The sequence below is a fragment of the Schistocerca gregaria genome, chromosome 7, assembly GCF_023897955.1.
Source record: "Schistocerca gregaria isolate iqSchGreg1 chromosome 7, iqSchGreg1.2, whole genome shotgun sequence".
NCBI lineage: Eukaryota > Metazoa > Arthropoda > Insecta > Orthoptera > Acrididae > Schistocerca > Schistocerca gregaria.
In genome coordinates, this window is record NC_064926.1 from 282896533 (window position 1) to 282923278 (window position 26746).

The 26746-nt window shown below is 44.8% G+C and overlaps 1 protein-coding gene across 1 annotated transcript in view; it reads left to right on the forward strand.

Moving 5' to 3' along the window:
• The window catches only part of LOC126281618 (guanylate cyclase soluble subunit beta-1), a 198408-nt gene that overhangs the window by 134003 nt on the left and 37659 nt on the right, over positions 1-26746 (forward strand). The window contains exons 10-12 of the mRNA XM_049980738.1: positions 2796-2966; positions 13197-13434; positions 21185-21322. Coding sequence (XP_049836695.1) covers positions 2796-2966; positions 13197-13434; positions 21185-21322 — 547 coding nt within the window. The remainder of the gene's footprint in view (positions 1-2795; positions 2967-13196; positions 13435-21184; positions 21323-26746) is intronic.

Sequence of the window (26746 nt, forward strand, 5' to 3'; positions counted from 1 at the left end):
GTCTCACCTTTCTCTTAGGGGAAGTGCTGTACTGGAAGACCATGTCCACCCCTACATGCACTTTGTTTTTCCTCTGCTAGATGGCAGCCAGCACGACAATGCAATGTGTCGCGTAGCTAGCAGTGTACGTGCGTGTTTAGAAGAGCATCAGGATGAGTTAAATGTACTCATCTAACCTCGATCGAGATGCATGCACCAACGTCCTCAACCGAGAAACCACAGCATTGGAATGGACATGACTCCACATCATTGTCGGTATCTTTTAGAAACTAACTGACTGTCCTCTTGCACGTCTGCGATGCAAAAGGGGGTTATTCAGGCTTTTAACAGGAGGACCCATTAACGTGACTGGACTGTGTATTAAGCTATTTGGAGGATTTTTTAATAATTCAGTCACAGAGTTCTATGTTGAGTAAAATTCTGTGTATTTCTAAAATTTTGTCACTCCTTCACCGTCTTCTACCTTGAACTGGAGTAAGGTCCTTTACCATGGAACTTGTGATATTTGGAAATGAACAGAGTTTAGTTAGTTTCTTAACAACTGCATATGCTTTGAAAATGAAAATTTTTGTTAGTTGCCAGTAGCTTCCGTTTCAAAAAGTTTAACTTCTTTTTTTGTAATAGTTTTCTTAATTTGATTTAACTTGCTTATTACGGGAGTGTACTAGCCTAATAATGTAACACACGAACTATTAAATACAATACTCATAAGACATTATAGACTGCAACACATTTAAATTTGAATAGAATTGTTGTCCCAAGGTACGTGACCATGTAGTACCTTGGATCATTTCTTCACATTTGGAGCTGCGCGGAGTAGACGCGGGGTTTTAGGTGTCACGTCACGGTTCATCCGGAGTTTCAAGTCCTCCCTCTGGCATGGTTGCGTGTGTTGTCCTTAGCGTAAGTTAGTTTAAGTAGTGTGTAAGTCTAGGGATCGACGAGCTGTACAGTTTGTTTCCTTAGGACTTCACACACATTTGGAATAATCTTACTTTTTCGGACAATGAGGTCAGCACAAAGTGAATCCTGTCATTTCAAAACGTAACAATAAAATACACTAAACTTCTGTTCGCAGGGCTGGTTACAGGGTACCAGCTTGTAAAATGTTCCAAGGTGCAACGGCCACCTGCTGATGCTCCCATTAATAATGTCAGTTAAATTCTTTACTTGTTAGCTTAACTTATTATTGTCTTCTGTGTGAATAGTCTGTTCATTAATACTGGTGTAAAAGTGTGCAACTACTGAAATTTGTTCTGTTCAGTTTCAACTTCGTTATCAACATCATCAGTGGTAGGGTTTCCTCAGTGTGTTCTTTTATTACAGTGCAGTTGCAATATCTGCAAGCATGTTTCACAAGTTCTCAGATTTTGTGTTAAGGAAGTAAATAAAAAATAAAGGAAAGTCAGACAAAGCGTAAGACGTTTAGGCTGACAACAGTAAAGCAGTATCTTTCACAAGGCCGATAACGGCCGCTGTGCTTGCATAAATGAGACGACAGACTGTTTCCCCTCTCCCAATTCATTCCTCTAGGACATTCATCTGAGCTGCCTAGTGTAGACATGAAAATTGATTACCAGTGTTGATTATGTCAAATGTTTTTAGTAATGTCTGTTCTCAGCAATCACACTACATCTATATACATGCCCTGCAAACCATTGTGAAGTACATGGCAGAGGGCGCTTAGCATGGCAACACATTTTATAATGATCAGTTGATTTCCACACCTACATTTACAACGAAACTTTTTTTTTTGTGAACAGTCATGGCCAGAAGGAGAAGTAAGTTCACGCATGCGCAGGGAAGTGTGTCGATAGCTTCCTTTTTCGTGTTATGTTAAAGACCTTGCCGACGATAGTAACCTCAGACTTTTCGCAAATGATGAAGTTATCAATAATGAACTACTGTGTTAAAAAAAATAAGGCTGCAGCAATTTTCATTCAGATCTTGATAATATTTAAAAATTATGCAAGGATGATAACTTTCTTTTAGTGAACACAAATGTATAACTATACAGTTTACGTAGTGTACTGTGACTACCAGATCTATGATTCGGAACTAATCTATCAACTCATACTTCGATAACGAAATGTATGGACAGGAAATGGAATGGTCACATAGGGTCTGTTTTAGCTAAGACCCGGTGGCAGATTTCGTTTCATCGGTACGATTCCTGGTAAACCAGTCAGTGTATGAGGGAAAGGGCTTACAAATCAGCTCTGCGTCCCACAAGAATATCCCACAAGTGTTTCTGGTCCGTATCAGATAGCACCAGCGGGAGTTGTTGAACGTATACAGAGAAGGGCGGCACGAATAGTCACAGATTTATTTGGCTCATACTATTGTGTCACGGAGGTTCAGACAACATGAACTGTCTGAACTATTAAGATGGTCGCAAAGTATTCCGTGAACGCCTGCTCACAAAATTTCAAGAACCAGTCCAAAGTGAAGAACCTAGAGACATTCTTCATCCTCTGCGTATTATTGCTTTACCTTAAACAAACAGCATTGCGAGTCGTTCCACCTACAGTTCCTCAGCGTACAAAGTCACGTTTGCTGCCAAAGGGGTAGCCTAGTCCCACAAGCCGGTGCCTATAACTTCGACGCTCTGTAGTGCCATTGATAAAGTTTCTGCAGACGGGTCTCTATCCTCGTTTTGTTCTTCAACAGACCCTCTAAAAACCCTTGAAGTTTGTCGTAACATTTCTTGGACTCCCCGTACGTTGGCTAATGTATCCTTCAGCATTCTTTCGAGTCTCGTCAAGCTGCCGGTTGACTTCCGACGTGTGTTTCAGGCGCGGGCTCTACATCAGCGACCTGCCTCTGCACGACGCCACCCGCGACCTCGTGCTTATGTCCGAGCAGTTCGAGGCGGACTACAAGCTAACGCGGAACCTCGAGATCCTCACCGACAAGCTGCAGCACACCTACCGCGAGCTGGAGGCCGAGAAGCAGAAGACGGACAGGTGCCTGCCTGCCCGTCTGCCACTGAATCCTGTCCACCTAAACGGCTTTCGATTAATCTCCCTTTACCTTCTGCACCATGTTAATTCAACAGCATGCGCTAGATAATACAATGCAATGGAAAGATTGCGTGCATGAAACTAAATGTTTCTAAATATCAGTTACATTGTATTCGGTCAGTCAACGACCGCGAGATAGCACCATATACATTACAGGCAACAAAAAAAGACGCCATTAAAGTGTGTACAGTTCACATGGCGTCTGCAGTATTGTGCAATTCTATCTAGTTTTCCGAAGTGCAATAAGTTTTAATTATTTATACAGTCGTTTACAAGTCGTTCTTATGCGTATTGCAGGCACGTTTCGTGGGAAATATAGAGACGACACAGTGCTGGAAAAATCAACACTAATGAGATGTACGTGAAAATTTTCTGTGTTTCTTACGGCGTCATAATGTAAAAACCTATACTGGTGGTAGTGACGTTTAGGCCATGGTTACAGCGGCCTTATTCCGGGCCTACTGCTATAGCTGCGTGGAGTCGCTTGTATTTTGTCATTGCTGCTCACTGTCATAAAATTGGAATTTGGTTTGCCATGTCACCTTATTAAATAGGAAATCTTATTTTCTTTTAAACTACAGTAAACAATGCTGTGTGGCAAGATATCATTACACATCTTATTTAGCTTCATGAGGGACATAAAAGTTGCTGTTGATTGCAGCAGGACGACCCCACTTCCCATTCATTTCTTAAGCGAATATTTTGCTCATCTAAAGAATTATGTCCCTCTTGTTCTCCACACTTAATGTATCCACGCTACTTCCTGTGGGGTTGCCTTTAAGGAGGCGTCCATAAAAACCAGTTGTACACCCTTGTGGATCTAAATGTTAACATAAAAGAGATTAACATGATCAACATGAATATTAATATATGTTAAGTCTTTCCTGATGTGCTCGACATTTGGATCACTCTACACCATGTTTTTGTTTTTCCATATGGCTTTCATGTTTCTCGCATTGCCAAATTTACGTTTTCCGTGTGACATGCTCTTGCGCGTTATCTAGGCTGTGTTCTCAGAGTCTAACGCTTTCGAAAATTTTTACGATACTTTGGTCTACATTCTATCATTATTGCGTGTAACCCATTTAAAATGTCTACGGTTATGTCTTCCTGAAGTTTACACACACATTTATCTTGCTCACCCAAAATAACTTTCTGATGCGTTAAATGAAAAATAGTTTCAACCAACGTTTTTTAACATCGTCGTGTATTTCTTGCTGAGGTTATACGTTTTATCTATACCCACAGATGTTGGGGTACGGGGTAGAGGTTAAATTTTTCAAATGGAACCATGTACATTTTATTCAACAACTCACTTATCCCCTCCAAGAGCTACTCAAAAGTGTATGTCATTTTACCATTTTTGTCAGTGAAATGTAGATAAAGCATACGTTGTGAAGAAACCGATTTCTTTACGGCCTTGAGTGTACACATTCCTTGCTGTAATACAGATATGTGCTTTGTTTATGATATCTCACTCATGTAAACACAGGTAATCCTTCATCCCCACCCCCTTCCCTCATCCACCTTATTTGTTGTTGCTTTAGCCTACAGTATACACTGCATACCATTGTAGTCGAGCGGAAGAGTAAGTTAGTAACTATGGCGGCATTACACACTGTGAATACAATTTTTGTTATGATACATGATGTACACACATGAGGTAGAAATGCTGCTGAATTACAGAGAAGGTACGTAGACAGGAAATAATTCAGTAACTTGAATTTTTGTGTTCAGTACCGTTAGCGAATATTGTGATTATTATGTTACTATGTCTGTCTTGTCCTCTACTCCACATACCTATTGTGTAATTTGATGTAGGCGGAAGAAATTCTGTTCAGGGACAACTACCGTACAGCAGACTCCTTGACAAACTATCGCTTTCTCTCTGGACGTCTGATCGTCTCATTTCCCGTCTACATGAAACGGAAACTTTACACGCAAGAGCTCGAAATCATTGTAGAACGCGAACAAACGAAGCTGCTGAAGTCGTCATGCTCGCTGCCGTAACCGTGAATCCTCAAAGCAGCACACGACAAATTCAACATGAAGTTGTGTCTCGAAAACAAGTGCACATCGCATTCTGCAACGTCGTAAATTCCATCTTTATCATGTTCATCTACACCAAGAACCTCATGAAAGTAACTTCAGTAATGGGGTTACATTTTGTCAGTGGGCTCAACAACAACTTCTGACTAATTCCAATTTCTTCTCAGACGTTCTTTTTACAGACTAGATGCCATTCTCCAACATAGTATTTGTCAGCATGAGAAATTATATACATGATAACGTTTCTGGAATAACAGAAACGTTATCATGTAAGTTGGGTCCATGAGGTGCTGGCGAAAAAACATTCATTGATAATGTTATCTTTCATTTTAAAAGGCTTTATCAGTAATAAATGTTTAAGTCCGGCATATATGACAATTAAAAAACGCTTTTGAAAATAGCTCTATGTAATGGATATAGCAAGGTTTGACGATAACAATAACAAGATTTGAAACTAGTTGTATCAATAAGGGAACAACTAGAAAAAAAACTAAGTAGCTAGTTTGTACTAAGCAAAAATAGTTGTCTCTCGTCTACATCTACATCTACAATTATACTCCGCAAGCCACCCAACGGTGTGTAGCGGAGGGCACTTTACGTGCCACTCTCATTACCTCCCTTTTCTGTTCCAGTCGCGTATGGTTCGCGGGAAGAACGACTGTCTGAAAGCCTCCGTGCGCGCTCGAATCTCTCTAATTTTACATTCGTGATATAAGTAGGGGGAAGCAATATATTCGATACCTCATCCAGAAACGCACCCTCCCGAAACCTGGCGAGCAAGCTACACCGCGCTGCAGAGCGCCTCTCTTGCAGAGTCTGCCACTTGAGTTCGCTAAACATCGCCCTAACGCTATCACGCTTCCCAAATAACCCTGTGACGAAACCTTAACATAGACAAATGTAATGTATTGCGAATACATAGACAGAAAGACCCTTTACTGTATGATTATATGATAGCGGATCAAACACTGGTAGCAGTTACTTCTGTAAAATATCTGGGAGTATTTGAAGTGGAATGATCATATAAAATTGTTGGTAAGGCGGGTACCAGGTTGAGATTCATTGGGAGAGTCGTTAGAAAATGTAGTCCAACAAAGGAGGTGGCTTACAAAACACTCGTTCGACCTAGAACTTTAGTATTGCTCATCCGTGTGGGATCCGTACCAGATCCGGTTGACGTAGGATATAGGGAAGATCCAAAAACGACATACTCGAGCAAAAAATTCTACAACAGATAGAGGTCAGAGTTATAGGTCTATAGTTTTTCGCATCTGCTCGACGACCGTTTTTGAAGACAGGGACTACCTGTGCTCTTTTCCAATCACTTGGAACCTTCCGTTCCTCTAGAGATTTGCGGTACACAGCTCTTAGAAGGGGGGCAAGTTCTTTCGCGTACTCTGTGTAGAATCGAATTCGTATCCCGTCAGGTCCAGTAGACTTTCCTCTGTTGAATGATTACAGTTGCTTTTCTATTCCTTGGACACTTATTTAGATGTCAGAATTTTTGTCGTTTGTGCGAGGATTTAGAGAAGGAACTGCAGTGCGGTCTACCTTTGTGAAACAGCTTTGGAAAAAGCTTTACGCGTGTCATTCTCTGTTTCAATGCCATCATCATCCCGGAGTGTCTGGATAAGCTGGTTCGAGCCACTTACTGATTTAACGTAAGACCAGAACTTCCTAGGATTTTCGGTCAAGCCGGTACATAGAATTTTACTTTCGAATTCACTGAACGCTTCACGCATAGCCCTCCTTCCGCTAACTTTGACATCGTTTAGGTTCTGTTTGTCTGAGAGGTTTTGGCTGCGTTTAAACATGGAGTGAAGCTCTTTGCTTTCGCAGTAGTTTCCTAGCTTTGTTGTTGAACCACGTTGGGTTTTTCCTGTCTCTCAGTTTTACTCGGCACGTACCTGTCTAAAACGCATTTTACAATTACCTTAAACATTTTCCATAAACACACAACATTGTCAGTGTCGGAACAGAAATTTTCTTTTTATCTGTTAGGTAGTCTGAAATTGTCTTCTATTCCTCTTGCTAAACTGATAAACCTTTCTCCCTTCTTTTATATTCCTAACAACTTCCATATTCAGGGATGCTGCAACTGCCTTATGATCACTGGTTCCCTGTTCTGCTCTTACAGAGTCGAAAAGTTCGGGTCTATTTCTTATCAGTAGGTCTAAGATGTTATCTCCACGAGTCGGTTCTCTGTTTAATTGCTCGAGGTAATTTTCGGATAGTGCACTCAGCATAATGTCACTCGATGCTCTGTCCCTACCACCCGTCCTAAACTTTCGCCGGTCGGGGTGACCGAGCGGTTCTAGGCGCTACAGTCGAATCTCGCGACCGCAACGGTAGCAGGTTCGAATCCTGCCTCGGGCATGGATGTGTGTGATGTCCTTACGTTAGTTAGGTTTAAGTAGTTGTAAGTTCTAGGGGCCTGATGACCTCAGAAGTTAAGCCCCATAGTCTCAGAGCCATTTGGACCAAAACTTTCATTACAAGCCACCGCCTAGCCGAGTTACCCAAAACCAAAAGGTGTAGCAAGGGCGGTCTGTGCACAGACTCGGAACCACGCGACACCGACCCTAAATCACCCAATCGAGGTGTGAATGATATGGCCCGACCAAGAAGCAATTACCACATTCCCGCAGACAGGCAAACGAAAACTGTGGTGGGAAGACCCCAACAAAACCACTGGCGAAGAAACTCATACACTTCACTAGAACTTGAAAAACCCCTTATATATTACATAAAAACAGTACTCAACTTCTCACAATCCACCACAGCGCCGGGAACAGGTCACACATCCAAACGCTCGTCAGAGCCAACCGCTGCCAGTGGTTTCAACGCCCGATAAGAAGACATACGGTCGCATGCGCTGATCTCCTGCACCACGGCTTCTAAGCTTCATAAGCCACGTACATGCGGGTAAGGAAGACTTAGCTGCTGACAGACAAGAGGTCCGGCAAAGCACGTGGCGAGCAGTCGACGACCCCCAACAACAGGGCCCCGCTCGCGCCACCACCTCTCGCGGTCACCGCCCAGTACGTACTGTTCGATAGTCACGCGACCTTACACTTGCTCCACCTCCCGCCAGAGAGCGTACCAAACCGAAAGCGCCACCGCAACCCTAGGCGCGAAGCGAAAGCACTCCGCCTGGCGCGCATTTAGAAGAGCCGAACACAACTACCACCAACTCACCATATCTGAAATACGATAAAAGAGGAAGAGGGATCATTGGTAGTCACAATTTATAAGTAAGACAATTTTTTAGTAGTGCGCCTTTTAAGGGATTTGACAATTACAAATTGTGGACGAGTCACTAGATAAAGCTTTGCAAGCAGGAGACCACGGGTTCGAGTCCCAGTCGGTGCAAAGACTTTCACCTGTCCCTGTTGATATATATCAACGCCCGTCACCAGCTGAAGTGTTGATATATAATTCTAATTTAGTTCTAGACGGCTGCAGGTCATCAATGGTGTCTGTTCTTTCGGACATGTCCGAAAAAACAGACACCATAAGTATATAGTTCTGGCAGTACAGGCCATGACCCTCTTCTGTGTGGATGCACACATATTACCCGAACTCTTACTGGACTTGCTAAGAGTGTCTTCCACGTGTAATGAGTGTGTTGGGTAGGCACACTACGAATGTAGTGTGTGGACGTATAAGGTGAGAATGTGCGTCTCGCCGGAGGCGTGCATGAGATATTCCCTACAGTCGCACTATCCTCTGTGCCCTCGGTGGCTCAGATGGTTCTGAGTGAACGGATCAACGACCAGCCTGAACGGGTGTCATGAGACGTCCGCCCCGATCATATACAACGAAAAAAAAATAGAACAAAATGAGATCAACAAAGAATTTTTTAAAAAAAGAGGGATAGAGAGTCTGCCATGTAAGCATGAGGTCCCAGGTTCGAGTCTTGGTCGGGGCACACATTTTCACCTGTCCCCATTGATATAGATCAACGTCCGTCAGCAGCTGAAGGTATTAATATATAATTCTAATTTCTTAACACAGAAGTGTCGTAAGCAAAGTGCGACATGCAAATAAGAAATCTCTTCAGTATATACAGTTCTTAAGTCGCCGGTCTTGGAGTACCTAATCTCGATGCGGCTGTAGAAGCGACCAGTCAGGAGCGGTTCTTGTGTCCTGTACACACAGTCGTTGTAGTCTTAGAGATGGGGTGGTGAGCGTGCAATTTGTCACAGCCGTCTCGTCTCTGTTGTTCCCGACTGGCCTGCCGGCGCTTGATTTTACGCCGTAACACTTTCAGTGTGTGCTCGGGACTGAAAAGGCTTGGGGTGGCTACTAGTTTCTCTAATGTGCTTTTATTGTCCTTTTTCTGCAGTATATCTTCAAATAGTTCAAATGGCTCTGAGCACTATGGGACTTAACATCTATGGTCATCAGTCCCCTAGAACTTAGAACTACTTAAACCTAACTAACCTAAGGACATCACACAAGACCCAGTCATCACGAACAGTATCTCTTAGCTCAGGGCACAACTGCTGTGCCGTCTGCGAACCTTAGAATCGGAGTTCAGGAATTCAGTGTGTAACTGCAAACTCTGTCAGACCAACCAAACACGTTGTGGACTTTAATGGCCTCGGATACAGAGTGTGCATCGTAACACTACTGACAGGTTGATATCGTCTGGTTCTTCCCTCTGCAACTATACTTTTAAGGACGCCACGATAACCACTGAGGACTGCGAGCCAAGGTAGGTTGGCATTTTTTGTGTGCTCCAGGAGTACGGCCTCCCCCTGCATCCCTCATTTGCTACGAGACTGCGCGACCTTGACCGCCCGTCAGCCCTTACTCTCAGCCGGCGCAGCACCGTTACGAACGACGGAACACTTTCCGCTACTCGGGCCACACCAATCGCAGGAACAATAACTACCATTCTTTGTTAATTTATTGCTGAATGTTCTGCAAATGCTTTTCTCTAACACACTGCGAGGTGTAATGACTTACCTTCAATTGAGCTGCTGCTGCAGCGCATTGCAAGAGACGCTAAAGTGGGTAACAAGCATGACGAAACAAGAAAACACCGAAAGACAATCATCATCCACTGAAAGCTGAATGCTTGTCAGGAATAACTTGTAACTCATTCTTTACTTTACGTTTCAGTTATGAACTACATAAAAGGCAAATCGTGCAAAGCTAACTGAAACTACATCCAAAGACCAGCAAAGTAATGAAACTCGAACTTTTAGTAAGGCCGAACTTCTTAACTAATATTCCTATGAACTAATATCCCCCTAACCACACACAAACAACACAGGTCACACTGTTTATTCTTTTCTGCCGTCAGCGTTGTCACTCATTTTCGTCGTCATCAGCTGCCCAGGCAGATAGATTTTCTAGGCGTGAAGATTGCGTCTTATCTAGTACTCTACAGTAGAGCTCTCTGCTTGTTCTCTCAGGGACTGCTGATGTAAGATGGTTCAAATGGCTCTAAGAGCTATGGGACTTAACATCTGAGGTCATCCGTCCCCTAGACTTAGAACTACTTAAATCTAACTAATCTAAGGATATCAAGACATCCATGACCGAGGCACGATTCGAACCGGCGACCGTAGCAGCTGCATGGTTCCGGGCTGAAGCCCTAGAACCACTCGGCCATCCTGGCCGGCACAAGACCAGAGACATGCGAGACAACAGCTACTTAAGGACTAGGACGTTCAGAAAGAAAGCTCTAGGGCTACTAAAATGTTATGAAACGACCGATAAAAAAGTTTCCGTTCGAAGGTAGTACAGGGCAAAATCGTCGTGAGCATTGAGGAAATCATCACACCGACGAACTGATAAAACATCGCGTCTTGCTGCGTCAAGAAGTCGGTAACTGCCTGCTGCACATCCTCGTCCGGAAAGAATTGTCGACCCTTCAAGGCGTTAAGGGACCAAAGGCCTGATAATCAAATAGGGAGAAATCGGAACTACGGGACGGTGTTCTAGTGTCTCCCACTTGAGTGTTGACGTAACTTCTGCGTTATGTCATTTACAATGTGGGTACGCGCACAACCCTTCCTTCTCCCTCCCCCCCACCCCTCCTCTGTATCCATCCCACCTCACCCTCTCTCTGTAGATCCCCTCCTCTCCCTCTCTCTGTGCAAATCCTCCTCCCTCCTTCCCCGTCAATCTTCTCCTCTCTCATCTCCATGTTCAAATCCTCCATTTTCCTTTCAATGTGCTTCGCCTCCTCTCCCGTCTCTATATCCCACTCCTCCTCCTACCTTTCTCTGAACATTTCCATTTACCCCTATCCCTGTTCATGTCATCCTCCAGTATCTGTCTGCTTATCTCTTCCTCCCTCTGTCTCTAGCCATCTCCTCTTCTTCCCTTTCCTCGTCTGTCTCCTTCTCCCCCTGTTCTTTGTTCATCTCTCCTTCCTCTAGCTCTCTATATACCTCCTTCTCCAGCGGTCTGTGTCTGTCTCCTCCTTCCTCTTCGCTGTCTGTCCGTTTCCTCGTTCTCCTTCCATTCTCCACGTTATCACACTCTGCCCAGTAGCAACTTCTTAGCCCTGCAGTATTTCTTTCCGGATTTTAAATTGTAAGTGTCCATCTTAAATACATTTTACAGATATTTAACGTATTTCAAGTGTAGTTGTGCACATAATACATCCGTATATCTAGCGAATTTCCCATTGCAGTTTCATTTTCATGCAGGGATATCCAGAGGTATATGTGCCTACTGTCTGCGAAATCTGTTGTGAACGGAATCACTAATAAAAAAACAAAGGTAATAAATTAAAATGTCATCCACGATGCAGAAGTTTATGAAATCATGTCTCCTTAAATATGGGTCTTACATTGGCATATTTTTCTAGGTTAATTCACCGGCATATGTGGATACTCTTTACTAGATGTGTTGCTAATAGAGTTAGTAGTAAAGAAGTAATGATACGCCATGCATGATGCAGCAGTTTTTGACCCATCTCAGTATTAGAAGTCATATTTCCTGAACTGTGTGTGGTACAATGATATTTTTTGTAGTTCCATTCAGCAGCAGATGCGGACACCACCTCAAAAAAGTGTTAGGAATAGAGTTACTAGTAACGAGGTAGTAAATTTAAACGTCTTTTATGAAGCGTTAGCTTTTTGTACATCTCAGTATTTATGATGTCATATCTCCTGAAATAAGTGTCATATAATGACGTAACTTTTCTGGAACATGCAGTGATATATTTGAATTATGTGTGCAGTTAGTAGTAAATAAGTAATAACTTGAAACGTTATGCTTTAAGCGGCGCTTTCACTGCAGGAAGAACGAAAATTTAGTAAGTGATAAACTTTTTTCCTTTCACAATTTTTTGGGGGTCGTCAGTGAGAAAAAGTTTCGTAAATGTTTGAAATTATGTGTAAAGTTTGTTGCAAGTCTCTAAGTGCTCATTCTCAAATAATGGGCTGATAACCTCGGTACTGAGCGCCCAGAAGGTCCTCCTCAAATAATGGATGAATAAAATATGGGTATTCGAATGTCACGGGTTACGCAGATATTTCACCGACACCCCTTTGATAGATGTGTGCTTCTTACCTTCACAGTGATTCTTTCCAGACAGTCAACTACATGTGGAGCGAGTTTGGTAGTAATCAGTACACGAGATGTGGAACATGCATACGTAACACCTACATATGCCATACACATATACATATTACAGATTATAATTTGCGTGAATTTATTGATGATTAGTGTCCAAGCAGGAGAACCAGCATTTTACAGTCTTAAGAACTTCGGCCTTAAGTCTAGAACATAGCCGTACTTCACATACGCCTGGCCAACATCACCCACTATCTGTCCCTGCCACAAAGTGTCGCCATAAGGCACTGTTCTCTTATGCAGACGCGACATCTTGCTCTGGTATCGGACCAATTTTGACACGTCCTTTTTAGGTCCACATTTCTACAGTATTTTATACCGCCTAATTGATTCTCCTCTCTTACTCGCGCATAATAAATCGAAATTGAACACGTAGAATTAAAAAAAAAAAAAACATTATACGCCACGCAGCGCCGATGCGCCTTATGACGATACACCGCTGTAGACGTTATTAGAGGCTTGGTTTTTCCGTGTGTGACGGCAGCGCCTCAGCCCCCCACGTGCTCCTCTCTGTGCCCGCAGGCTGCTGTACTCGGTGCTGCCACCCAGCGTGGCCAACGAGCTGCGCCATCGGCGGCCGGTGCCCGCTCGCCGCTACGACTGCGTCACGCTGCTCTTCTCGGGCATCGTCGGCTTCAGCGACTACTGCGCCGCCAACACGGACGCCCGCGGCGCCATGAAGATCGTCTGCATGCTCAACCAGCTCTACACCGCCTTCGACGTGCTCACCGACCCCAAGAGGAACCCCAACGTCTACAAGGTCAGTCCGAGTTCTAGCCACTATACTCCCCCCCCCCCCCCCCTTAATCATTCTGTTACGTCAGTAATGTAGGAAGTCTAATATGTGATCGCTTCACCTGATGGTGATTGATTCTAGAAAAAAGTTATCGCAAACGGCAGTAATAAGACGTGCTCTAGATGATACACCACTCTCCGTCCAAACAGTCCTCAGCAGGCCCAACGATAACGGCCGACTGCCATTTGATCGCAGACGATAGTCGTCATTGGACCTGGATACGGAAGGGCAAGTGGTCAGCGAACCGCTCTCCCGGCTGTTGTCTGTTTTCCGGGTCGGAGCCACTATTTGTCAATCAAGTAGCTCCTCTAATGGCCTCCCAAGGGCGTAGTGAACCCCATTTGCTGACAGCACTCGGTAGAGCCGGATGGTCGCCCATCCAAGTGCTACCAAAGGCCGACAGTAATTAACTTCGGTTATCCGACGGGAACCGGTGTTACCACTGCGTCAAGGCCGTTTTCGAATGATACGTAGAACGACTGTAATCAAAGTTCCAGCTACAAAATATTGTAAAAAAAGAACCGCTGCTCAGAATGACCGCATATTAGAACGGAATGTAATCGAAGATGGGGAAAAGTTATGAAAATAAAAAACTAACAACAATTTTCCCAGTAGATGATACTGTAAGCGTCATAACGTAAATGGGTTCGACTGCAAGTGAATCTCAATACGGCGGTTATGATGTGAAACGCACCTTAAGCCAGTCTTACTGTGCAATGTGCATGAGTGTACAAGCCACATATTTACCTTCACAGACTGAAGCGGTACCGGTTGATGTGCAAGCCTATTTTCCGTTGCTCTATTCTGCAATACTGTGTATTCACGTATGCTTGGAAATGCACTTCTTCTGTCCACAAAATGTTACATGGCCATTAATTGTCCATTTCCATGCGAACAAGCAATCGTAGACCGAGCAATTGTCTTCCTGGCAGCTCATCCTGAAGCAAATTCTGAATAATTTTTTATGAGTAGCAATGCGGGATAATTTTTATAAGTTTGTTCACCGTCCTCACAGATGTGTCCAAATTTCGAGCAGTTTCCCGTTCACATAATAGCACACCACAGCTCGACCCCCCTGCAAAGCTGTGGCCACATCTTCTACAGACGTCCGATTAATGCTTTCCTGCCTCTCCCACACGGCCCTTTAAAATAACTTGTCTTTTCACATTTCGTAATTAGTTTCTCCAGACCCATGGAACACATCTGACCAACGCTTATTTTCATACCTTTGAGTGTTCGGAAATTCCGTATCGCTACTGACACACATTAAATGTTCTTGTAACAGAGCTTTATGAGCAGAGCGCGATCCTGCGGTGAGGCAGCCATACCGAATATCTCAGACGAGAATTGAGCAACAGCAGTGTATCCCTCGTCTTTTATTTTGCACGTTATACTGCTTCCAGCGACATCTAGTCGTAAAATTTTCGTTATTTTTTTTCCCATGACGTTCACTGTACCACCTGGATGTATGTTATGCGTATATATGTGTGACTCTTCTTCGTGGTTGGTAACAATACAACAGAAATCATCTTATACAAGTTATAAAATACACTCCTGGAAATTGAAATAAGAACACCGTGAATTCATTGTCCCAGGAAGGGGAAATTTTATTGACACATTCCTGGGATCAGATACATCACATGATCACACTGACAGAACCACAGGCACCTAGACACAGGCAACAGAGCATGCACAATGTCGGCACTAGTAAAGTGTATATCCACCTTTCGCAGCAATGCAGGCTGCTATTCTCCCATGGAGACGATCGTAGAGATGCTGGATGTAGTCCTGTGGAACGGCTTGCCATGCCATTTCCACCTGGCGCCTCAGTTGGACCAGCGTTCGTGCTGGACGTGCAGACCGCGTGAGACGACGCTTCATCCAGTCCCAAACATGCTCAATGGGGGACAGATCCGGAGATCTTGCTGGCCAGGGTAGTTGACTTACAACCTTCTAGAGCACGTTGCGTGGCACGGGATACATGCGGACGTGCATTGTCCTGTTGGAACAGCAAGTTCCCTTGCCGGTCTAGGAATGGTAGAACGATGGGTTCGATGACGGTTTGGGTGTACCGTGCACTATTCAGTGTCCCCTCGACGATCACCAGAGGTGTATGGCCAGTGTAGGAGATCGCTCCCCACACCATGATGCCGGGTGTTGGCCCTGTGTGCCTCGGTCGTATGCAGTCCTGATTGTGGCGCTCATCTGCACGGCGCCAAACACGCATACGACCATCATTGGCACCAAGGCAGAAGCGACTCTCATCGCTGAAGACGACACGTCTCCATTCGTCCCTCCATTCACGCCTGTCGCGACACCACGGGAGGCGGGCTGCACGATGTTGGGGCGTGAGCGGAAGACGGCCTAACGGTGTGCGGGACCGCAGCCCAGCTTCATGGAGACGGTTGCGAATGGTCCTCGCCGATACCCCAGGAGCAACAGTGTCCCTAATTTGCTGGGAAGTGGCGGTGCGGTCCCCTACGGCACTGCGTAGGATCCTACGGTCTTGGCGTGCATCCGTGCGTCGCTGCGGTCCGGTCCCAGGTCGACGGGCACGTGCACCTTCCGCCGACCACTGGCGACAACATCGATGTACTGTGGAGACCTCACGCCCCATATGTTGAGCAATTCGGCGGTACGTCCACCCGGCCTCCCGCATGCCCACTATACGCCCTCGCTCAAAGTCCGTCAACTGCACATACGGTTCACGTCCACGCTGTCGCGGCATGCTACCAGTGTTAAAGACTGCGATGGAGCTCCGTATGCCACGGCAAACTGGCTGACACTGACGGCGGTGGTGCACAAATGCTGCGCAGCTAGCGCCATTCGACGGCCAACACCGCGGTTCCTGATGTGTCCGCTGTGCCGTGCGTGTGATCATTGCTTGTACAGCCCTCTCGCATTGTCCGGAGCAAGTATGGTGGGTCTGACACACCGGTGTCAATGTGTTCTTTTTTCCATTTCCAGGAGTGTAGTTAAAAAACTAGAATGATTTATTCCTTGTAATAACACGAAGTTAAACGCTACACTAGAAGTTGCCCATCTCGTAAACAAATTCAAGTGAAGGAACAGTATAATAAAAGCATATTGGTTAAATACTGACAGAATAAGATTAGTGAGCAGAATTACATTGAATACAAAAGCTCACCGGAAAAAAAATGAGTAACCCCACAGAAATCATCACGGCCATCATTTAATGCTGTGTAATTACGCATCTGGAATTTATAACCGGCTGTATTCGATTGGGAAGTGTGTTCAGGTACGTAGCATCCAGGTTAAGCTATCGATTAGGATTTCATCGTGCTATTTTACCAAATTGCGGGGATGCTGATGTTGGCATTTTACCCACTGCTGTAGCATGACCAGTGGATTTTCGAGAGAGTTCAAATCAGGTGATTTTACAGGCCAGTGGAGATGCAGTAGGGTTGCGGGGTGATCAGGAAACCATTGACAAGTTCTTCCAGCCCGATGAACTTTCCTGCTATGGTCTTATGGGCCTCTGTGATCAATGGCCTTTTCCGAGATGACCGGCTCCTAATGTTGATCGCATACAGTTGCCGTCGTAATGTTCTGTCGCTAACAGCTTGAGGTGGTCCTTCATTCACTGGCTGCAGCAATTCCTGTCGCGTTTGGTAGCTATCTTGGTTCACAAGCCGTGAAACGCGGCTCCGGTCTCTATGTCAGGATGTTTTTACGACTACAGTTCTGAAGTCGTGTTTTGTGACTATGAGACGTTGGATACTCCTCCACGAGTAGCTTCAACATATCAAGCAACTTCACACACTGTATGGCCATGGGTGCGGCAAAGCGTGGTTGCTCCTCTTTACCACTCTGTCACGGGCTCACACTAGCCCATATTTATCTACAATACCTATTTGAAACGTAAATGCCTCACTGATCGCTACTGCCTTATGTTCACGCAGAAGCAGTCTGTGTGCAGCTAGGAACCTGACTCGATCACTGCATCATCTGTAAATACTTAACCATTCATATGTGTGTGCGCTCTCTGGTGATTAATTTTTTGTACGGTGAGTTTATCAAGTAACATACTAAACATCGAAGTACGCAGCAGGGGAGAATATACAGGGCGTATCTGAAATGAGTGTAGAAAATCAGAGGTTCGGTAGAATAGATCATAACAAGGATATTTGACATACCAACCCATGTCCACACCCCTTTGCGTACGGCAATAGGCGTCGCTGAACAGTTTCACGTACAGCCAAGAAGATAGGCACACAGCATGACATCCGAGCCGTCACGGTAGCAGGGCAACGATTTCATTCTATTTGTGACAACAACGTAGAAGAGATGCCGGGTTGAAGTTTTATGACCTTTATTTGCAAACGCTATAGTCGACATATCTGTGGATATTCCAGGCGGGACAACATTACGGGTTTTCCGCCTCTTACTAGGACGTGAATGCATTGTTTTTGCCTGTACAAATGCCTGTTTGACAGGTAATGTATAGAGGAGGGCAGCACCTGTGCACACTGCAGAATCTGGGTCGCCCTGCGTCAGTTCGTCATTAATCAGGCACACTTTTGTGTTCGTTAGTGTGGGCGCGGACAGGAAATGGAGCGCCATTATCGTGAGGAAAGCGCAGACGCGCGCTGTGCTACGCACATTTTTTGCCATCTAAGGGCCCTACGAGAGATAGATTCACTTGAGGTACGTTTTCCACTAGCACGTTCTCGCAATGGCACATGTGCATTTAAGAGCTACTTCGAAACCTGGTGTATTCATTTTGTGTTACAGGTCTGAAGGCTTGACGGACGTGGTCATCAATACACAGTGCGTACGCCAGAGCTTGAAGAGGAGGATTTAGCACCGCTGAAAAAGACAGCCTCAATTCGCTGTGTGTTGGCGGGGAAATAGGTGTAAGCCATTCCGTAATTTAGCGTTCTGTGGCATGAGGATGATTTGCACACCTACCATCTTCAGAGGGTTCTCACCCATAACCCAAACGATTTTCCACGTCCAACTAAACACTGCCAGTGGTCTTTGCAAAGGTGTGCCATTCAACCAGGCGTATGAGGCATCCTTTACACGAGCGGGTGTGTCCGACAGTCACAATCAACATGTATGTGAGCGGGAAAATCCACTCGAAGCCTTTTTTCGTGGTCACCAAGATCGCTTCGCTGTCAACATTTGGGCCGGTTGGTAGGCGACAATCCGGTCAGTCCGTACATGTTCCCACCCGGTGAATATACACAAACCGATACTTAATCCTTTAGCGATAAACTGTGCCAGAGTCGTTGAAACCTGTTCTACTCAACGTGATACAGCGAATATGGTACCATCACGATGGTGCACCTGCGCACATCGTGTACCAACACGATGGTGCACCTGCGCACTTCGCACATTCAGTGCCAATGCATTTGGATGAAAACTTTGATGAGAACTGGATAGGCCGCTGTGGGCTGGAGGCATGGCTTGCACGTTCCCCCGACTTGACGACCACTGATTTTTTCTTCAGGGGCCAATTGAAATCTGTGGTCTATGGAACAACCATTGAGACTAACGAAAAGCTGATAGCGCGCATTATGGCAGCCTCCGATGCAGTTTCCACTTTGCCAAGGGTGTTCGAAAGAAAGCGACAGCAACTCTAGAGTCGTTGCACGGCGTGCTTTCAAGAAGGAGGGCGTAATTTCGTGCACTTTTTATAACAATTTTCAAATAAAGGTTATACCACTTCACCCAACGTTTCATTTATCTTGATTCCACAGGTACATTGAAACCGTTTTCCTGCACACCTGCTACCATGACGACTCGGATGGCATGTTGTCTGCCTACCGTCTTGGCGGAGGGCGACGATCTTCAACGACATTAGCGCCGTACCACGATAAGCGATGCGGACATGGGTTGCTATGCGAAATATGCTTGTTATGACCCCACTCTATCAGGCCTCTCACATTGTACATTCATTTCAAATACAACCTGTAGAGTATATGAAACGTAAAGGGTGTCCCAGAACTGTTGCAACAAACTTCGTGGATCTGTAGGCGGCGTCTTGAGTAAAAAATCGAGTATAGGAGCTAGCGACTAAAACGTCTTCCAACAACGCTACAGAGTGTGGAAGTTAAATGTGCCAGCGCCTGCTCCTAGGCCATTCCTTCGTCAGAAAACATGATTTTGTACGCTGACGGATCGTAGGAGGAACGTCCTCAAATGCTATTCAGTGATCTCGACTGATTGCCACGATGCTAGCTCCTGCGTAGAAAGGCCTTGTCTTCTGTGAATACAGTGCCCAGTTACCTGAGCCGATGTAGGTTTATTTTTCTCCTGTATACCGAAAAACACTGAAGATTTTATAGTGTTGCAGAAGATACATAAACTGGGGATGGAATCTATCAAGGCAGCAGAACATCATATTCATAGGAGAGAAGGCGTGCATGAGCAGCAGCCAGCTACATCTTCTTCACTGTTGATGGTGGCAGTCAGTCTCGATCACTGAATAACAAACAACATTGTCATATCATCTACATCTACATCTACATCTACTCTGCAATTCACATTTAAGTGCTTGGCAGAGGGTTCATCGAACCACAATCATACTATCTCTCTACTATTCCACTCCCGAACAGCGAGCGGGAAAAACGAACACCTAAACCTTTCTGTTCGAGCTCTGATTTCTCTTATTTTATTTTGATGATCATTCCTACCTATGTAGGTTGGGCTCAACAAAATATTTTCGCATTCGGAAGAGAAAGTTGGTGACTGAAATTTCGTAAAAATGTCTCGCCGCGACGAAAAACGTCTATGCTGTAATGACTTCCATCCCAACTCGTGTATCATATCTGCCACACTCTCTCCCCTATAACGTGATAATACAAAACGAGCTGCCCTTTTTTGCACCCTTTCGATGTCCTCCGTCAATCCCACCTGGTAAGGACCCCACACCGCGCAGCAATATTCTAACAGAGGACGAACGAGTGTAGTGTAAGCTGTCTCTTTAGTGGACTTGTTGCATCTTCTAAGTGTCCTGCCAATGAAACGCAACCTTTGGCTCGCCTTCCCGACAATATTATCTATGTGGTCCTTCCAACTGAAGTTGTTCGTAATTTTAACACCCAGGTACTTAGTTGAATTGACAGCCTTGAGAATTGTACTATTTATCGAGTAATCGAATTCCAACGGATTTCTTTTGGAACTCATGTGGATCACCTCACACTTTTCGTTATTTAGTGTCAACTGCCATCTGACACACCATACAGCAATCTTTTCTAAATCGCTTTGCAACTGATACTGGTCTTCGGATGACCTTACTAGACGGTAAATTACAGCATCATCTGCGAACAACCTAAGAGAACTGCTCAGATTGTCACCCAGGTCATTTATATAGATCAGGAACAGTAGAGGTCCCAGGACGCTTCCCTGGGGAACACCTGATATCACTTCAGTTTTACTCGATGATTTGCCGTCTATTACTACGAACTGCGAGTATAGGAATCCTCCTACGGTCCGTGAGCGTACGATGTCACGATTCACGAAGGGGTGGTTTAGTAGCATGCGCCGGCACTTATAAAGACGACGCTCTGTAGCGCCGTTGGATGACGTTTCCAAACAATGGTTCCTGTTCTCGATTGGGACCTCAAGTCACCGTCCACAACCCCTCCAAGTTTTTCAGGACATTCCTGGGACATCCCGTGTATGTGATGTGATGGGTTGCGTGGATGGCGCTTTCAGCAACCTGAGTATGGGCCAACTGCCGCAGGTGGAGACGGTGGGCGACAAGTACATGGCGGTCAGCGGGCTGCCCGAGCCGTGCGAGACGCACGCCCGCTGCATAGCGCGCCTCGCGCTCGACATGATGGACCTCAGCCAGGAGGTGCGCGTCGACGGCCAGCCCGTGGTGAGTGCTCTGCGGCGGCGGCGGCGCTCCGGGCAAAAGCTCTGTGCACCTGCTCTCTCCCACCTGCCTGCTTACATCGCGCCGACAGGCTGTTTCAGATAAGCTGTTTTTCTCTCCAAATTACAAAATAGTAACTGAAAGCGTTATTTATTTGCATTGATTGACAGCCCTGTCGGTTCTTTGTACGCTATCCTATACATTATGAATGAAACACACAAAACAATGGTACAATATTCTACATTATTTATTGTTTGTTTTACAAACTGGTTTGCAGCTGCTACGCCATCATCAGGTACAAAGATAGATGTGTGGTGCAGTGAAGTTTTGTTGGAGAAGAGATTGTAAACGGGAGCAACTACACAGTATCTCCACTACAATAGTAGAAAACGTTAATCTTAAATTTAGTAATAAAACGAGAGAAATTTTTCATTCTATGTGCGATGTAAGATTATATGACTAAGATAAAATATGTGACACATTAATTGATGATATATGCAGAAACTACAACAATTGTTCATAGAAGACAATAAATTTAACAATAAACATATTCCAAGGGTGTGGCTGGACAAAATAATCTTGTACTTCTAACTGTAAGTACTACTCAGGTCATGTTATAAGTTACCCCTCTTACTCACATGCCCCATTTTCTCTTTATTTCAGTTACTTTAATTTCTCTTGTCGTGTTAAAAAAATTTACCTAGCATAGTCCGAGTTTCATCGCGAACCTCCTTAATCGTGCTAGTACATCTTATCTGTTTGTAATTAACGGCATTAAAAATGTTACTTTTACTCAAACACAATAGTCACACTGAAGTCACACCGGTTCATGAGGGTCCCCTGGACATTACAAGACGCTGTACATGGCTATTAACACTGTGTGTGATAAGCAAGGGCGGTATTACGTGGTCTATAAAGTGCCCTCGTTCTAGCCACAAGATGGAAAGGAGTTACTTTGTTAGGGCGATCCATTCCTGGACGAATAGTCGTTGGTGTGCGTGAACGTGCTGCAGTACGTCTGTCCAACGCTCGATGAGATTTCGGTCGGGAAACGGACAGGCTAGTCCATTCTTCTAATATCCTGCATCTACATCTACATTTATACTCCGCAAGCCACCCAACAGTGTGTGGAAAAGGGCATTTTACGTGCCACTGTCGTTACCTCCCTTCCCTGTTCCAGTCTCGTACGTTTCGCGGGAAGAACGACTGCCGGAAAGCCTCCGTACACGTTCGAATCTCTCTAATTTTACATTCGTGATATCCTCGGGAGGTATAAGTAGGGGGAAGCAATATATTCGATACCTCATCCAGAAACGCACCCTCTCGAAACCTGGACAGGATGCTACACCGCGATGCAGAGCGCCTCTCTTGCAGAGTCTGCCACTTGAGTTCGCTAAACATCGCCCTAACGCTATCACGCTTACCAAATAACCCTGTGACGAAACGCGCCGCTCTTCTTTGGAACTTCATCATCTCCTCCGTCGACCCGACCTGGTACGGATCCTACACTGATGAGCAATACTCAAGTATAGGTCGAACGAGTGTTTCGCAAGCCACCTCCTTCCTTTGATGGACTACATTTTCTAACGGCTCTCCCACTGAATCTCAACCTGGCACCCGCGTTTCCAACAATTAATTTTATATGATCATTCCACTTCAAATCGTTCCGCACGATACTCCCAGATATTTTACAGAAGGAACTGCTACCAGTGTTTGTTCCGCTATCATATAATCATACAATAAAGGATCCTTCTTTCTATGTATTCGCAATACATTACATTTGTCTATGTCAAGGGTCAGTTGCCACTGCCTGCACCAAGTGTCTATCCACTGCAGATCTTCCTGCATTTCGCTACAATTTTCTAATGCTACAACTTCTCTGTATACTGCAGCATAATCCGCGAAAAGCCGCTTGGAACTTCCGACACTATCCACTAGGTCATTTATATGTATTGTGAAAAGCAATGGTCCCATAGCACTCCCCTGTGGCACGCCAGAGGTTACTGTAACGTCTGTAGACGTCTCTCCATTTATAACAACATGCTGTGTTCTATTTGAAAAAACCCTTCAGTCCAGCCACACAGCTGATCTGATATTCCATAGGCTCTCACTATGTTTATCAGGCGACAGTGCGGAACTGTATCGAACGCCTTCCGGAAGTCAAGGAAAATGGCATCTACCTGGGAGCCTGTATCTAATACTTTCTAGGTCTCATGAACAAACAAAGCGAGTTGGGTATCACAATCCTCTGTTTGTAAGAGTTCCTTCAACCGCTCTGTTCCATGCGATCGCGAATTGCCGTGCATAAAATGAAGTCAGGGCCGAATTCACCTCAGAGATGACGCACATGAGGAAGGATACAGCACAACAATATTTTTGACCGACAAGTGTAGTGTGTTTAAATATTTGGGGGTCAATTCGCCCACGTAGCATTATGCCTCCGCACTTTAACACTGGGGCCAGTGAAACGAGCATATTCCACATTGCTGGGCTACCCTCAAACTGAAGATAGATGGGAGCACGTAGTGCACCCATGAACGCTGAGTGTATCTTTCACTTACCTTCTGTACTGTAGCAGTTCTTTCTACAATGACGGAAAAAAATCGCAACACCGAGAACGAGTTGCGCGACATAAAACACAGTCGGTAGGCATGTTCCTAAATCTGGAAGGTAACTTATTCAAAATTTACACGTGTTGCATAAGAGTGGCGCTAATAGCGGCACTGTGATAATGCAGATCAGATTTGCTTTAAATACTTGCTGTAACGGTCTTGAGCGTCAGTTACCTTTCAGACTGTACGTTGTGAGCTGATCTTAGTCAATAAATGCCTTTAAGGCGAAAAAGACGCCGTTATTAATACTACACTGAGTATGAACGAGGTCTTGTATAAGGCTACGAGATGTTGATGTTCATTTTGCGATATTACAAAAAGACTTTACAGGTCTCTAGCATTTTTACGTGATTGCTGGCAGAAGTGGTCACGAGAATGTACGGTCGCAAGAAGACTGGGCTCCGGACGATCACAACGCAATTCCGAGAGAGGAGACCATCTTGTTCGGCGTATGACCCTGATGCATCATAAGGAATCTGCAGCAACAATTGGAGCAGCAGTTGGCACCAGTGAGACAAAGGGCTGTTACAAATCGGCTAATTCAATGATACCTCCGGACCAGACGCCCTGTAGCGTATATTCCAACGACACCAAACCACCTCCATTAACTACCTCTGTGTTGTTAAGCGAGAGATCGTTACAGGTTAGAGTGAAGGTCTGTTGTGTTTCCTGATGAAATCTTGTTCTGTCTCGGTGCAGTGATGGTCGTGAATGGTTAGGAGGAGGCTAGTTGAGAGCCTGCAACCAAGCTGTGTCTGTGCTTAACACATTGGACCTTCATCTGAATTTATGATCTGGGGTTCCATTTCATAGGAGAGCTGGAGCTCTCTCGTGGATATCCCACGCACCCTGATTGCATAATTGCAATTCAGTCTGGTAATTCGACCTGTTGTGCTTCTTGCTATTCATGAACAGCATTCCAGAGAGTGTTATCCAACAGCATAACGTTCGCCCACATACCGCTGTAGTAACCCAGAATCCTCTCCAGAGTGTTGACATGTTGTCTTGGCCTGCTCGATCACTAGATCCGTCTCCAGTCGAGCACATATCGGACATCATCGGACAGCATCTCCAGTGTCATATACAAACAGCATTAAAGCATTAACCGTCCCCGTTTTACCGACCAAGTGCAATAGTCATGGAACTGACTGACATCCGGCTCCTGTACAACACAATGCATACGCGTTTGCACGCTTGCACTCAACATTCTGGTGACTACACCTTTCACTAATGTAGCAGTACTTCACATTTTCAATGGCTTATCTTTCACTTAAATTGTGTAACCTTGCAATCTTAATCACTTAAATATGTTAACTAGACAAATGTATTCTTTTCATTATTCTGCGTTAGTTATTTTTTGGTATTACGATTGTTTCCATGGGTACGTGTATGATACAGACTTCATCGGATTATGTTACTTGGCAGTGACACGCGAATGTTATTTTTGTTCTTAAGTTTTGCACACCATTGTAAGTCATCGCACTCACCAGATAATAGTTGACCCACCCACATTTTAATCCTTGCTTTATATCTGGAGCTCTACCACATACTGGTACTGCACAAGCTGCTGCAGCTTCCATGTGATCTCTAGCTGTGTTATTATGGGGGTCGTCCACAAAGTGAATTACGTTCCTATTTCTCTCCGCGGCAGCGCTAAAATCGCAGTTCCGAGCACGCGCGGCAGTTACTCTGACTCAAGGAGAAGACATGTATGCCATTTTCTGATAGCTGCTGCGACGTGTGCTTTGTCGTGCTTCTTTATAATGTCAGCCGTAATTTAAAATGCCTCCGCGTGTGAAATCATATCTGTGATTCGTTTTCTAAATGCAAAGAAAGTTAAACCACAGGAAATTCATTGGCAAATCTGCGCGGTTTACGGACAAAATGCTGTGAGTGATTCAATGGTAAGAAGATGGGTCATACTGTTCAATGAAGGACGTTATGAAGTGCATGATTAAGAACGAAGTGGACGCCCGTCTGGGGTTACTGATAACTGATTCACACAACTGAAGAGAAGATTAAGCACAACCGTTGAAACGTCCCCTTAGAACAATTATACACGACTGTGCTTAAACTGACACACAATATTTTTAGCGCAACGCAATCTGACTTTCAGTAATCCCAACAAGAGAATGGCCCTGACTAACATTAGCTGCCGCTGCCCAACACTACAATGGCGAGTATTACAACAATGCCAACCAGCCACTGACGGCACACAGCACATTCAGTGATTTTTCATATAGAGCGCTATGTGGCGTTACCAATAAAAAAACCTAAACAGCCTACTTACACCGTAAGATTACACTTTGTGCCCTTTGGAAGTTCTGCATATCTCAAGATCATTAATACATGAAATTGTTACTGAAAAACTGAAATTTCAAGAACTTTTCTCACGTTGGGTATCCAAAATTCTTACTGAACAACACAGAAAACAACGGATGGCAGTGGACTTCAGTTTTTGACACGCTATAATGGAGAAGGCGATGGTTTTCTTTCTTGGTTAGTCATGGGGGATGAAACTTGGGTATCTTACGACATCCCTGAAACAAAACGGCAATCAATTGAATGGGGGCACACATCATCCCCAACGAAGGTTAAACCTAGGCATACCTCGAAAACTCATGTGAACCGGTTTTTTTCGGTTAGAAAAGGCATTTTTCTGATTTATTTCTTACCACGACGCCAAATAATCAATGCACATGGTTACTGTGACACCATTAAGAAATTGCGCCACGCAATATTGAACAATCTCCGAGGATTACTGTCAGCCGGCCGTGGTGGCCGAGCGGTTCTAGGCGCTTCAGTCCGGAACCGC